A 14,891-nucleotide genomic window follows, 5' to 3' on the forward strand; every position below is an offset into this window, starting at 1 on the left:
AGAAAGGGCTTTGGATCATCTCATTTATGTCCAGCTTATGTAACACAGCATGAGTCAACTTTGAACCAGCATATGGAGAACACAGTGTGTCTGCAACCATTAAAAGACTAATGCTAAATGCTCTTATGAATGAGAGACTCCTATAATAGATGAGCAGGGGTTTTCTCAAGACACAGAAGTCCTCTTTGTGGCTAAAGCTAAGAAAGCCTGACTTTTATAAACCATGACACCGAAGGGAGAAAAACAGCATCACCAAAAGCACAACACGACACATACAGAACACTGAGACGATGTGTTTGCGACACAAGACTCACGTTTCCACCTTTGGCTGAGTAGCCTCGCCTGTCCAAGGAGCCACACCTAGCCTGAACATGGCTATAGTCCAGCCTAACACTGGGGATGAGAACCTGTGGGAGGGGTTGGTCATTACTTAATGTTAATGTAACAACAACCTAAGTAGATTATGGACTTCTGCATTGTTATTGCAGTAAAATGTGATTTGTACAAGTGCAGATTTTAGGTGTAAAAACATGTCTAATGTTGAATATGTTGAAGGTAGTTATGCCTGTTTGTGTGATTCAGGTTCAGGCCAGTGGCAATTACTTTGTTTGGTAACGGAAAGAGTAGAAAACCTAGAAAACCTGAAATCTCTGCAGTGGGTCATCAAGCAGATTAATGATTCTGCCAGTAACAGACAATCAGTGCATGATGCAGGTGTTATAAAACATGTAGGTTTGCTGTTAATGACTGTGGAACTGTAGGCGGGGGAATGTGTGCCGCGTAGGACCAGAAAAAGCACAGTAAAAGCAAATGGGAAATACATCAAAGACAAAAACGCAAGACACACACTACATAGCATTAACTGCTCAACTCTGTGCATTTATAAAGCTTTGCCAAAAACTCATCACGCCTTCATTATTACATTTGGGGACTGTACTACAAAGCTGGATAAGTATATCTTGGATATCTCTCCGTTTGCTTCACCTAACCCAGGGGTCACCAACACGGTGATCGCGGGCACCAGGTAGCTCGCATGGACCACGTGAGGGGCCCTCAGGAGCTCTAGTCACCAATGAGCGCCATCTAAAATCTGATTTATTTTCCAGGATTCAAACTCACAAAGATAAATACATATGAGATGTGTAGTTAGTACTTAGCAGAGTTAAATACTGCTGCACCTGATAAAGATGGTTGATTTAATCCTAAAACTTTGTTTATTTTCATTGAAACATTGTGACAAATGTTTTAAAGTGTTGCTAATTAGTGTATGACTTGTGATATGTGATATATAATCATAAAATATGAGATAATTGGTTCAATTTGACATGTTTCACAAAAAGTTGTTTGTTAGCTAGTGAAAGAGGAACATGATGATTTTCGATGAAATGTTAAGAACATGAAACAATTGCATAAATTAGGAGAAATAAAGTGTTTCATGTGGAAACCTCAACATTGACTATCTTTTTAAGTTACTGCTAGCCTTTCTTATTAGCTTAGCCTCTAATTAAAGTGAAACCGTGAAAATGTAGTAATTATTCAAACTGGTAGCCCTTTGGACCATGTACCAATGAAGTAGCTCACAGTTTCAGAAAGGTTGGTGACCCCTGACCTAACCAATCATTCTCTGTCAGAGACCACCAGTCCTACGAAGCTGGATGTAAGTGCGTTCATTTAAGCGAGGTGATTTCAGCCAGAATATATGTGCACTACTTGGACAAGGGTTGGAGATTACAACAACAGACCAATCACAATCACGGGGAAACTGTGGAGCAACTTACATCACAATTAATGATATAAATCCATCCCTTTCTTAAAGGGTGTCATCGGTAAATGAAAGAATTGCATTTATCCAATAACAATCTTTCTTTCTTAAATGCAGCTGTCAAATCTACGCACCAACCAGGATCTTCTAACAATGGGCAGGTCATTTTCCAAGAGATCTGATTGGTCAGGAAATGGGACTTTTGTACTAGCTTGGATCCTATCAACTTCATAACCTGGTCCTGACTAGGTTAGGTGTTCAGTTACCACAGTGATTTAGCCCTGTAAGATGTTAGCGAGCGCCGTAGTACGCCACACATTGAATAAATCCTGGAAGTTAGTGAAATTAGAGGAAATCCAGCTTCATAGTACAGGCCCTTAGTGATAAATGACAAAACTACTTTATTATCCATCCTCACCTTAAGACACACTGAGAAATCACAAAAATTGAGTGACAGGTCAAATCTGTAGCCCATATTTAGCATAGCATTTGACTAACTCTGTTATGCTCCTTTAGGCATGTCTCTCTGAAGAAGAATATTTAGCTGCAGAAGTGTTTACCTAAGGGGGCTTTGTAATGGCCCACATTTGTAACTTTTGGCTTTTAGCTCTGACAGCAGCGTGTAAGATTTAACCAGAAGCTCAAAGACCAGCCATTACTGTCAGTGCACAAGTGCGTCAGTAATAAACCATGTAAATGAAAGAAATTCCCATTTCAACATCCAAGAAAATAACTACAATACCGCTAAAAGTTCTGCCGAATACAACACATTTATGCTACATGACTACTGCATTAAACTAGCCTTAAAGCAAACTTTGATTTGATGAACAGCCAGGCTAGGCTACGCTAGGCTAATGGGTACATACAGTTGCTCCACAGGGAGAAGGCTGCAGATTCTTCTTGGTTCTGCACTTTGACAGAAAGGTACTCAAGTCCAGCTTCTTTTTGAAAATATCAATCTAAGGAGAAATGCAACAAACATAAGTGTGTCCCAAATGGACGGTAGATAATGCACAAATTTTAGAATTGTGTGTATTGAGAGATATCCTGTATCCTGATCCTCATTATGCACCTGATTTATTCATTTTATGTCATTTCGATCGACACAAGTTGTTGAATATATAAATAAATGTGTATTTATTAAACTGTACTGATACATAAATAGGTTGTTTTTTTACCTACTTATTCATCATTAAGGGGCATATGACTGCAATTTTTAATGTACTACATATGCCAAAAGCAAGTACAATATGCTGATTTTATATTATTTGTGACAATTAAAAAAGTGAAAATAAAATCAATCGACAAAACAATGGTTCAAAAGTTACAAGATGCAATAAACAAAAAGTATCCATGTTAATATTTTTTCATCATGTGTCTTATTTAAAAATATTTTGTATTTTTTCTAAAAAGCTGAGCACAACATAACTGGTTATTATAATTTTTTAATGGTTTTTGTAACATTTCTCTAAAAATTTTGTGAGTTGAATATTAGAGTATTTAACAAAATCTTTGTCTTAAGTGTCAAATTTGCAATTTAAAAAAATGTGCATCAAAAGTATTTTTCTACGATATCCTAGTCTACCACCAGCAATTCCTTCTTTTGTCTTTTTTGAAAAAGTGAATTAATCAAGAGTTTTTTTTCCTCTAGTTAGGTTTAGGAGTGGAAAACTGTAAGTCCAGACTTAACTTACAGAGGAGAAAACATATTTTGCTCCACTGCCATAAAGGTATTATAAATCATCTTAATTTAATTAAAAAACCAAATTATTTATGCAACCAAAAATCTGTGGTCATCCAACTGTGTTCAATTTAAAATATTAGTAAAATCTAAACTTTTTTGGGTTTTCACTGTCTTGAGATTCACAGGAAAAAGTACTAGAACTAACAGTGATGAAATACCAGCAGATCCTGAGTCCAGGTCACACTGTGGGCCCCGGACAGACACAGAGTAACGGAGATGAAGCGCAGCAAGGACTTCCAGATTAAAGAGCTTCTGCGTTTGGCCTCTGTTGACACATTTTGTTCCTTTTGTTTCTACGAGAACAGTCAGTGAACGGTCAGTGATGGACGGAGGGTGGGTTGGGGGAGGTTCTCTACAGCAGCAAAAGGACTATCAAGACCTGGTTCTTCTATAACTGCACAGGATCAGGACAGGAGGACACTGTTTTAAATAATCTGTGATCAGTAGTAATTGATTCTGTTCAGTTAAGCTTCCATACAAATAAAAAAAAAAAAATCAGATATGATAATTATAATGCATCTGTTCCAAAAGAAACATGTCTTACCAAATCTTCTTCATTTTCTTTTATAAACTCAAGATGTAGCGTATGTACTTTTATTAGAGACAGATAAAGCAGATTGAAGCCAACATGGCATCAAAAATCGGATCAATCACTCTGATCAGAAAGAACAAGAGTTCAGAAAAAACCTCCCACGACCCAAATGTGTCTCATTCAAAATCGTAAAGTTATTAGGGACACGCACACGCACACACACTCACACTCACACTAGGGTCAATCCATGTCATTTCAACAAATTTTCAGGACATCCCACACTCTTTGGTCTCAAAGAATTCTAAACATTTTTGTTTTTTATCAATTCTTCCTTAATAATTCATATATTTTTTATGTTACTAGTGAAAAACTAATAAACAGCAAATTATTATATGACACAGAGCCAAGATACATGACCTCATGTAAAGGATTTTCAATATTAACGTGTGGTGAAATAACCCAAAGTTGGGGTCCAAAATAAAAATGAAGAAATTGCATAAAGAAAAATTGTTTAATATCCCAAGAAAGAGAAACATTTATACTATAAATTAAAACAAAGATCAGATTAATATGTAGACAAATGAAAATAGTTAAAAAAAACAAAACTATTTTTTATCTGACTAATCATTAGTTATGTGAACAGTCTATGTACATAACTCAAAGCTGATCAAATTACAGAGAGCTGAGGAATATGTAAAGTTGTTTACTGAAGGACCAAACATGCTCCAGCTGAGAACCCCAGCATACTATTTTCCAATTTTGAGGGGCTGGCATGTCCAGCAGATAGGATGTATAGCAGATCTTTTTATGTATTCTGAGAGAGTAGGTGGAGCTGTATTACTTTACAAAATTTCAATTTCCTGTGTGGTGTAGTTACTGAGATATTGGAAGCTAAAAATGGAAGAAAAATAAGGAGGCAAAAATCGACACATACTCCCCACACTAAATTGGCCAAATCATAAAAAGTATTCATCCGATCGAACGACAAATTTACATTGTGCCTACTGAATAATCAGGTAACAATTGGTAGAATTTCTTAAGACCAAAGCATGTGGGCGTTTGTGATATGGAATGATCCCATAGCAATAACAATGGCTAATATATGATAATATGTTCTTAAAGAAAAGAGAAAAAATAAGAACGTTGGAAAGCTGCTGCTTTTACAATGAGTAACCCTTTAACCAAGTTTAGGAAAGATGTATAAATGAAGAATGTCACCTGTCCTCCTTTGGGCTGATACTTGATATTCTCTGTGGAGCCGATCTTGGACTTGACATTTTTGTAATCAGGCAGAGGTTCGCTGATGATACGCAGCAGCTTGGGCGTGGTGGCCGGTGATTTGGGTGGAGTGTGAACCATGGCCACCTTTCTCTCCTGAGAAATCAAACTCAGAGAGCGTGGCGTCCGGGTCCTAGAGGATGAAGAATAGCTGGGTGGACTTCCTGGGGTTATGGCTGTGGAGCCTGGAGTGCGGGGGGTGGAGTGGCCACTGCGAGCTGAGCGGGAGCGCACCGATTCTGTAGCTGGTGGGAAAGTTTACAGGTTTGGAATTAGGAAATCATTTTCCAGTCATGTAGTTTCATCAGACCTGAGTACATAAAAATGAAATTTGCAAGTGAAATCAAAAATATTTATAAGATTTAAAGGTCCTATTCATGCAAATCGACTTTTTTTTTTTTAGCTTTTAACCTTGATACAATGTTAATTCCTTATCAATAACACCCCCAAAGTATTATTGGGCTTCCTTCCTGCATCTCTGAGAAATCCTCAATAATCCTGCTCTCTGAGCAGCTTCTCTGCCCTGTTCTGAAACACGAGCAGTTCAAATTCTAGTGATGTCACTAGAATTATGAACCGCCCCCTCCAGGAAGTGCCTTCTGCCACGCCTCCACGGTGAACACTGCAGTGTAGGCACCAAGGGAGCAGACATCGTATCGCCTTTGACTTGATCTGACGTGTTTGTGACCCAATGCGACGCAACGGTTGAGGTGATAAACAAATGATTATCACCTTAAAAGCACTATTCCTGTATTTAATAAAGATGAGGAGGAGGAGAAGAAAGTGAATTAGCAGCTTAATACTCTAGTGAGTGTTTGAAGCTGCTGCTGCTGCTGCTGGATGAACACACACAGCATGAAGACGGACTCACACAATAGCCGCTTAAATATCCATGTGTTTTACTGTAATGTGCAGTTTTTTGGCTGAAAACAAAAACAGTGTGTGGACAGCAAGAGAAAATTGCTTTGGTGATCACTGATCTGCCTCAGAGCAAGTCATGCTGGCAAGTCAGTGTATAGACACGCCCACTCATGAATATGCATAAGCAGGCAGGAAACTGCCCGTTGGTCAGAAAGTCACTTTTCAGAGGCCAAAACTCTGGAAAACAGGCAAGTTTGTGAAAATAAACCTCAAATACTATGTTTTGGGTTCTTTGAACAAATGGAGATGGGTGAAAAATGCATGATATGGGACCTTTTAACAATAACTGTTATGAACATGTTTGGTGACGTTCTCATACCTGTCATACTTGGGGCTCGTCCTGTTCGATGCTCTGCCCTCATTTCAGAGCGAAATGCTAAGAATAAAAACAAATGGAGTAGAATAACAAAAGGTTTAAGTCTTGTTCCAAAATGCATTGTTTATATGTATTTTTTTTTTTTTTTTTTTTTTTTTTTTTTACAAAGAGTGTCGAAGGTTCAACCTTAGAAATAAAAAGTGCAAACATCAAAGCAGAGAATGTGGGCAGAATTTACATCTTCCAAGTTATCGCTTTCTTGACAGGGAACTAGTTTTCATCACTGGAGTAAGAATACGTTGTGTTTTATCCCCAAATGTCTTTTTAGACCCTGATTTTCTTCTAATTTCATGTCTTTTTTTTCTTTTCTTTTTTTTTACATCAACCCTGAATTCTTCTTTGATCTTTTATTAATTTAATCCTCCACATATAACTATTCTATTCACTATTCTAACTACCTCTTGTCTAACATGTTCTTGGGCCCCTTGCACCAATGTTAAACTCATTCTAAACCTCGCTCACACACCACAAAAAAAGTGTTCTTTTTTTAAATGTGTGCATACAGTAGAAAGTCTAACTAAAAACTAGCACATTTTCTCAGCCTGTACAATGCCTCCCACTGCAGAAATTGAGCTCTTTACATCCAATAATTGCTGAAGAAAACATAAAAAAGATTGACCTTTAACATGTCTTATTAGATTTTGTTAATTTATCTACTGATACGCTGGCATTTGTTCAGTTGGCAGTTTAATCCCAAACTGTGTCTGTCATGTGTCCTTGAGCAAAACACTGAACCAGTTGCTTCTGACGGAGGGCTAGTGTTTTGCATGCCAGCTTAGTCACCATCGGTTTATTAATGTGTGTGAATGAAAGTGCTTTGAGACTACATGAGTATGGAGGTAGATTTGTGTCTTAATTTTCAATAAAAATTTTTCAAAGGAACCTTAAAAAAAAATCAAGGTTTTCAAAAACCTTCTGATTGAGAAGGTTTTTTTTTTTCTTGAAGTGAGTTTTTTTTTATTGAAAAGTGTTTTTTTTTTATTGAACAATAAAGACACAAATCAACCTCCATGCACAAGTGCTATTTCAGTGAAATCCATTTACTTCACATTATAAATCCAGCTACAGCTTACATGTGGGTCTGCGAGGAGCCGTGGAGCCGGAGCTCGTGATGGAGGTTGAGCTGTCCTCGTGGTCGTGGCACACTCGACGACTCAGAATGGAGGCGTGCCGTGGTACAGATGCCCTTTTGGCAGGGCTACGTGATCCACCATCCTGTTGGATGACAAGCCAAAAGTGATCAGGCTTATACATAGAAACAAATGTGCAATAATTTAATCAAGAAAAAAAAAGAAATTACATCTAGAGACTTTTTTTTTTTTTTATCTCTACACCCAAATATCTACGTACCTTTGTTCTAGATCTGTGCATTTCTGCTGAGCTCGGAAGCTCTGCTGAGCATGGGTGAGGCCTACCTATTGACAGTGCTGGTCTAGATATGGGCGTGGGGATCTTTGTGAGTGGATGGATAAAGCACTGAGATGGAAAACACAAAAGATGAAGCCTTATGGGAAACTAAGCATGACACAAAATTAAAGAATTCACAGTGAACACAATGGTAGGACAAAAACATGAGTCCTCAACATTCATTTTTAACACACGAATCAAATGGATGCCTACGTGTGTTTTTCAAAGCTAATCCATCAACTTTATTGCACCATTCTTGCTGTTATGCATCTCTTAAGAATTAAAAAGCAGAGCGTTGCAGTTGATGAAAAGGAGGTATTCACAGTGAGCCATAATGACATGGCATTTTAGGACATGCAGTAGGGGTGATCATTTAGACACAATAATTTGCCAATTGTCATGGTAATAGTTATTACCACTGTGGAGGAGTAAAGGGGAGTCACGACCAAAGCCGTGTGAGAAAAATGTCAGGCTGATTTAACACCCACGCAGTAAAATCCAACGTTCTAAAGGGATCAGTCCTGTTTACTTGCACAAAATCTATAAAACAAACCACCATTAAGAAGCTTTATGCATGAGATAAACATAAACAACAATTAGTAATATTTTATCAAGGTAAAGTCTGGTTTTCTTGCAGTGGGATACCTGAAATGCTTTGTATCCTTACTTTAGCGGTAATTACTTTTGTCTGAACTTGGTTGTTTATTGGGTGTTTACGGGAGGAAAGCATGACAGTCAAACATGATTCATTTCTGTAAGTACTCCTATTTGTAGTATTTGATCTTAAGTTTAGTTCCAAGGGTCTATTGTTGATTCACGGTGTGGGTATGTTAAACTTTTTAGGATATGTGGGACCAGAAAGTGGCAAAGAAGTCATGCCATTGTTAGATATGTGTTGTGTAGATACTCACCGATGCTCTGTCACGTGAATGTCTAGCAACGGTGAGAGGCTGGCGACTGTCTGGTAGAGCTTCTGAGGGAGAGAACAAAAGAAAGAAAGAAATACACAAAAAAAATAATTCAAAATTAATCAAGTAGAAAAAGCTAATGTTCTTTTTTTTTTTTTTTTTTTTTTCAAAGAACCAGTTGTGTATTCCTAAATGTTGTATGAAAAGCTACATGACAAGTTGAATGTTCAATGGTTTCAAGTCTCCATTCTATTAAAATCACAGTTTTGTAAAAGGTTTGGAAAGGTGCAAGGTGATTAAGCACTCGTTACCCCACCAAACAAAAAATCTGTAATCGCATGAAAAAATGTCTTCCCAAAACAGCGTGTACTGAAAATAATCATTCTAATATTTAAAAGATTAAATCAGAAGAGTATAGAAGTAGTAAATGCTAGTTGTATCACAGGAAACTATGGCTATAGCACTTGTATAAGGTCAGAGAAAATGCTAAAAGGCTTGTCGGTTGAATTCACCATTGATTTGTAACCCTAACCCTCTTGAAAAATAATTTTTTAAAAAATCACATTTTATCACCTCAAAATTTTTCAGATGTCGTTACCCAAAACCAAATCAAGAGTGTATGATTGTAATTCGTGGATTCAACTGCAGTTTTTTCCTCATGGTTTATTATTCCTGGACTTTGTTGATGACGCTAGGATGATTGGTAGTAAATTACCAGCTAGCTCATACTCATTGAAAATGCCAAAAATCCATTCTAAACACTGTATTCTGGCTTTCGGATGAAAACATAGCTAAAACTTCCAATGGGAACAAAAAGCATCATTCTTGGTAGTATCTCACATCTGTGGAAAAAAAACAGCTTATTAGTTGCTAGGCAACTGTAAGTTGGAAAACCATTGAGGAAGAAATGTAATTTAAAGCAAGGCCACACAGGTCAAGTATGTTAAGGTGAGAAGGCCTTGGTGTGAAAGGAACAAAATAAAAACACGTACATATGTAAAATAAAACACACATACATAGAATAAATACAATGAGTGAAACATGTGAATTTCTTAAACAAATAAAGCCGATTATGTCACCCACAATCAGGATATCCCACATCTTGAAATTATTTTAATTGTTTAATGAAAAATATTAATTTATTTATATAAATGTTTTTGTTAAAATCTAAAAGATTTTCTTTTTTCAAAAGAAAAGAAATCTAAAAATCTGGTAATATAACCCCTAAAGGAACTGAGAGAGGTGAAAAACATCTTAAATAAATGTAATAAAAAAAGAACAAATGAACAAATGAAGACAAATAAAATAATTGTGACAATTTTTATTGTGATTAAATGCAAAACCAATACCACAAGATGGAGAAATTTGAAACAAATGAACAAAAAATCTAAAGATTCAGATGTTGATGGAGATACAGTGAAGTGGCAGTCCTTCTGCCACGTGATCACCTGTGTATCTCCTTCTGGGGCAGGAGTGATGCTGAACGGGTCGCGTCTGTCGAACTGTTGCTTTCACTACGTTCCTCTTGGAAGGTGATTGACTCTGAGTGTCCGTCTTTTTAGTAAACTCACTTTTTCTTACCACAGCTACTTCATTTTAAGGAAAGAGAAAAATAGAGGGATGCAAGGATTTGCATTAATGGAACATAATCTTAGAAAGTATTTTTGTTTATGTGTGAGCAAGAGCCTTTTAAGAAGTTTTACAAAACAAATGACAACCTTTTTTCTTCTTGACCTCGTCTCTGGCGATGAAGACCGGTTCATTGCGAAATGGTTTACGTTCAGGTGTGGAGAGCCGCCCTTTGACCCGCCCACTCTTGGTTTTGGGCTTAACTGCCTTTTCTTGTTTCTCCGTCTTCCGCTGTTGTGTCTGTTTGTTCTCAACTCCAGCAGACTTCTTGACTGATGTAAGCACCTTGGGCAAAGGCTCAATCGGCTCTGTTACCATACTTCTATCATCATCTGTTAGAGAAACAAGACATTGTTTGCTGGAGTAATTAATAGAAAGGAAAAAAAGGATAACAAGAGATATGGATGTAAAATATTAAAGTGATCTAACCTTGCGTGTCAACCCAGGAGCTGTCAAGGATGGAGTCGTCTATTGTAGTTTCGTCTCTATCGTAACTTTCCGTTGTACCTTCTGTCTCCACAGGCTGAACCTTCCTCTCAGGGACATTCACCACTTCCTCTAGATTGGCAGCGTCCATTTCTGCCTCCTCAGCCAACTCCACTGACTCTTCATCTTCCTCCTCCTCCTCCTCCTCCTCATCTTTGAGGACAGCCACTTCAGTGGTTGCAGCTTCAGGTGGAGCAGAGAAACGAACACTGTGCCCGGGTTCTTCAGCTTCATCAATGGTTTGGACCACAGTGATAAAGTCGTCTTCAACTGTCACCACAGACTCAATGACAGCACAGGTTTCTGGTACCTCTACTTTGTTTATAGCCCCTTTTTCATCCTTTAGATTGTCACCGTTATTCTCAGCAGACCCACTGATTGGCACTTCTTCAGATGGTTTTCCCTCCACAAGAGGCTTCTGTGAATCTTTTTGGTCCATTTTAGCTAGTTTCTTACTCTCTTCTTTCTCTCTCAGTTGCATATCTTTTTCTTCCTTCTCCTTCAAAGCCTGCTCTATTCTCTCCTTTTCTTGCCTTGTTCTCTCCTCTTGTTCTGCCTTTTCCCTGTCCTCTTTCTCCTTCCTCTCCTTTTCCCTTCTCTCCATCTCCTCTTTCTCCTTCCTCTCCTGCTCTTCCTTTTCCATCCTCTCCCTCTCCTCTTTCTCTTTCTTTTCTCTCTCTTCTTTTTCCTTAAGCTCCTTTTGCACTTGTTTCTTCTCGTTTTCTAATTTGTCTCTTACTTCCTGCTCTTTTTGTTCTTTTTCTTTCCTTTCTTTTTCTTCCCTCAATATTCTTTCCGCTTCTTCCTTTTCCAACATTTCTTTCTCAAGTTTTTCCTTTTCTTCTTTCTTCTCTGCTTCTTCCTTGCTTTTTCTCTCCTCTTCCTCTTTAATTTTTTGCTCAGCTGCTTCCTTTTCTTTCTCCTCTTTCAGCTTTCTTTCAGCTTTCTCTCTTCCTTCAATGTTTATGCCTAACACTGGTGATGCTGCCCTCTTGGGGGAACCATACATTTCTTTTTGTTTGGCAGGTGAAAGGACAGGAGAAAGTAGCTTGTCATCTTCTATGTTGCTCTCCACTGATGAAGCAGGTGATGTTTTGACAGGTCGAGCAATTCTGTCTTTGGCCACACCGGTCAACTGGTACACATCCTCTGCGTCCACCTCCTCATAGGCTTCCTGATGTACTAACTTGACTTTCTCACGAAGCTCCTGTAACTCACGTTCTTCCTCCATACTGAGAGGCCTGTCCTCCATCTCTAATTTGCGAATTTGTCTCTCATAGTCAGCAATCTCAGTTTCTGATGCTGAGCCATCGCCACTGGCTTGTCGTTCAGTCTCACTTGCTGACCTTCCACCTTCTAGAGTAACAGTTACAGTTGGTGTCACAAAGGACTCACTTGATTGAATTATCGGCACATCATTCACAGAAATTAAACACTGATCTTTACCATCTTCTTTGGTATTTTCATTATCAGACTTTTTTCTGTCATCTCGCTTGTGGTCAAATTCTTCTACTACATTAGTGACCTCTACTAATGTCTGACCTATATCTTCCACTGAGGTATCCCTAACTGCCATCTTCCTTGCCTGTTCAGCCACTTTCTCTTCCAGAACAGATGGGGTAAAGACTTTGGTAGAAGAGTTTGTAGGGCTAAACACGTCTGCAGGGGAAGGCATGGGCCCTGAATATTCACTGAATACACAATAGCCCTCTTCAAGCTGGCTGTCACTCTTTCTAACCCCAGGACTCTGTTCCCCAGACATTAATCCAGCCAGCATGTCATCCCCAAAGGGTGGAATGTCACCTTGGAAGGACTTTCTCCGGGTGATCTCAGGCTGACTGTTTTCAGATGTCAGACATGAATGGGAACCTGCGAGGTCCAGCATTTCAGGCAAATCTTGAGTTGTCCCATTTTTGTAGATGTTCTTCGTGGGCTCTGGTGATTCTGGAGAATCTGGCTCAATACATGTAATCAATGGTTGTTCAGTGGATTTAGGTGGAGATGAAGTGTCCGAAGTGATAGATGCAGCAGTTTCAATAATTAGAGGTGGGAATGGTGGAGGCTTGTCCACAGAGGGTGTTGGAACTGGATGGTGGTCAGTTGATTCATCTAAACTTCCACTTGTATACGACAGGATATCTGGGGCCATTGGGGAGAGGCTCCTCAGTCTGCCTTGGCCACTCTGATCAACTGCTCCAATGGTAATGTTGAGCGAGTAACTTCTTTGATCCAAGGCAAGTTTACCTGGTGACAGCTTGCACTCATTACTCTTATCAGGAACTGTAAACTGGCTACTGCCTTCTGTTATACTTGATCTGGTTTCACATTTGTTTTTATCTTCAGCTATGGTGTTCAAGCTGATCTCATGAGACTTGGAATCAACTGCACTCTCCTTTTCACCAGCTCTGCTTAGTTCATAATACCCTTCACCCTTGCTTTGGTAACCTTCCTCAACCTCCATAGCTGACGTTTCAAAATAGGCAGACATTCCAGATCTGTCTTGGGTATTTTTTGTTGAATCCCCACCTTGGGCTTTGACACCTATTGATGAGAAATCAGATGGGCCACCAATACTGCTGAAATCTACCACCTCCACTGATGGCTGTTTTTCTGACACTGTGATTGGTTCTCCATAAGTAGGCTGAAGTGTGGTTGATCTGGCAGAGTCTTTGGCTTGGTCTTGAAGTACAAAAGACGGCATATCCATGGTGGGGCTCTCTGGTACAACTCGTTCTCCTGCAAAGAAGCCTTGCATCTGCGGTTCAAAGATCACTTCGGGGCGTTTCTCCGATCCAATGCTGTCTGGGCTTATGGACCCACTATCTTGCTTCTCCAACTCCATCTTCAAAGCTGAAAATACATCTGTGAGTTTGGTGTTCTGAAAGCAACAAAACTACTATGTAAGCATGCTCAATACAGAATAATGCGTTTAGACTAAAGGCTTAGGAAGCTATCGCAATATCAAGCAAAGCTTTCCCGTGAAACTTACAGCACAGTAATACAGCCATCAGTGGTGAAGTACGGCGAGAGAATGAGATCCAGCAAGTTACAGACAGATGAGAGTATGAAATGATGTAATGAGAACTGTAAAACTGATTTCTGGAAACAATGTTGATAAATATATTCATGCAGCAAAACACACAATACGAACAAAAAATTCCTGTCATTCTAAGGGAGGTAAGTAATAGAATTGTATTGATTTTTTTCCAACTAATACATGTTTTTTTTTTTTTTAAAGGTTTAGTTGAAAAATGATGAATCGAGAGTTGATGATTTAAAAATGCTTTGCTAAATTATGTATAAGTTTCTTCATTAGTCTTTTGTAGAATGACAGAAACATATCATCAGCTTGAAGTGACCAGCAAGAAAAAATAAAAAAGTCAAGGAACCCTCCCTGATGTATCATGAATTCAGCGTCACTAACAATTAGGCGACACATAGAACATGAGGTACCAAACAAAAAACAGTTGAGGTGCTTTACAAATACAGTGTTACATAGCACTGGTACACCAGCACCAAGGACATACAGTACATAAAACAATGAGATACTTTAAAGCTTTCCAGCTCAACACACTCAGCAGCATTTCAATTTACCATACCAAAACAAAACATTGGGCTGCATAAAAATCACAGCAGGTAAAAGAAAATTAAACATGCAAGCAAAAATAATACAAAAACCAAAAGTGGCACTTTTCACCATCAAGCCTGTGTTGCCTTGCAGCCACAGCAGAGCGCTGGGAGGCTTTCCTGCCATTCCACTTGAAATACAATCCCTAAATTATTCATCTTTTTCAGAAATGTGTTGCTTCTCAAAGCAGACGACGCAAAACACATGCAGGCAGGGAGAG

General features: G+C 38.6%; 1 protein-coding gene across 18 annotated transcripts in view; it reads right to left on the reverse strand.

Moving 5' to 3' along the window:
- The window catches only part of map2 (microtubule-associated protein 2), an 83,776-nt gene that overhangs the window by 12,244 nt on the left and 56,641 nt on the right, over positions 1-14,891 (reverse strand). For 13 of the 18 annotated variants that reach the window (XM_028435689.1, XM_028435700.1, XM_028435698.1 and 10 more), the window contains 9 exons: positions 10,987-13,893; positions 10,647-10,889; positions 10,377-10,514; positions 8,932-8,993; positions 7,687-7,828; positions 6,557-6,613; positions 5,257-5,561; positions 2,629-2,721; positions 315-407 (listed from right to left, as the gene is read on the reverse strand). In XM_028435689.1, the coding sequence (XP_028291490.1) occupies positions 315-407; positions 2,629-2,721; positions 5,257-5,561; positions 6,557-6,613; positions 7,687-7,828; positions 8,932-8,993; positions 10,377-10,514; positions 10,647-10,889; positions 10,987-13,893 (4,040 nt within the window). Of the gene's footprint in view, positions 1-314; positions 408-2,628; positions 2,722-3,201; positions 3,901-5,256; positions 5,562-6,556; positions 6,614-7,686; positions 7,829-7,900; positions 8,090-8,931; positions 8,994-10,376; positions 10,515-10,646; positions 10,890-10,986; positions 13,894-14,032; positions 14,886-14,891 lie in introns of those variants that run through there. The other 5 variants (XM_028435704.1, XM_028435695.1, XM_028435701.1 and 2 more) reach the window with 5 other exon arrangements.

This window comes from Gouania willdenowi, chromosome 21 (genome assembly GCF_900634775.1).
Source record: "Gouania willdenowi chromosome 21, fGouWil2.1, whole genome shotgun sequence".
In the NCBI taxonomy this organism is placed as follows: Eukaryota; Metazoa; Chordata; class Actinopteri; order Blenniiformes; family Gobiesocidae; genus Gouania; species Gouania willdenowi.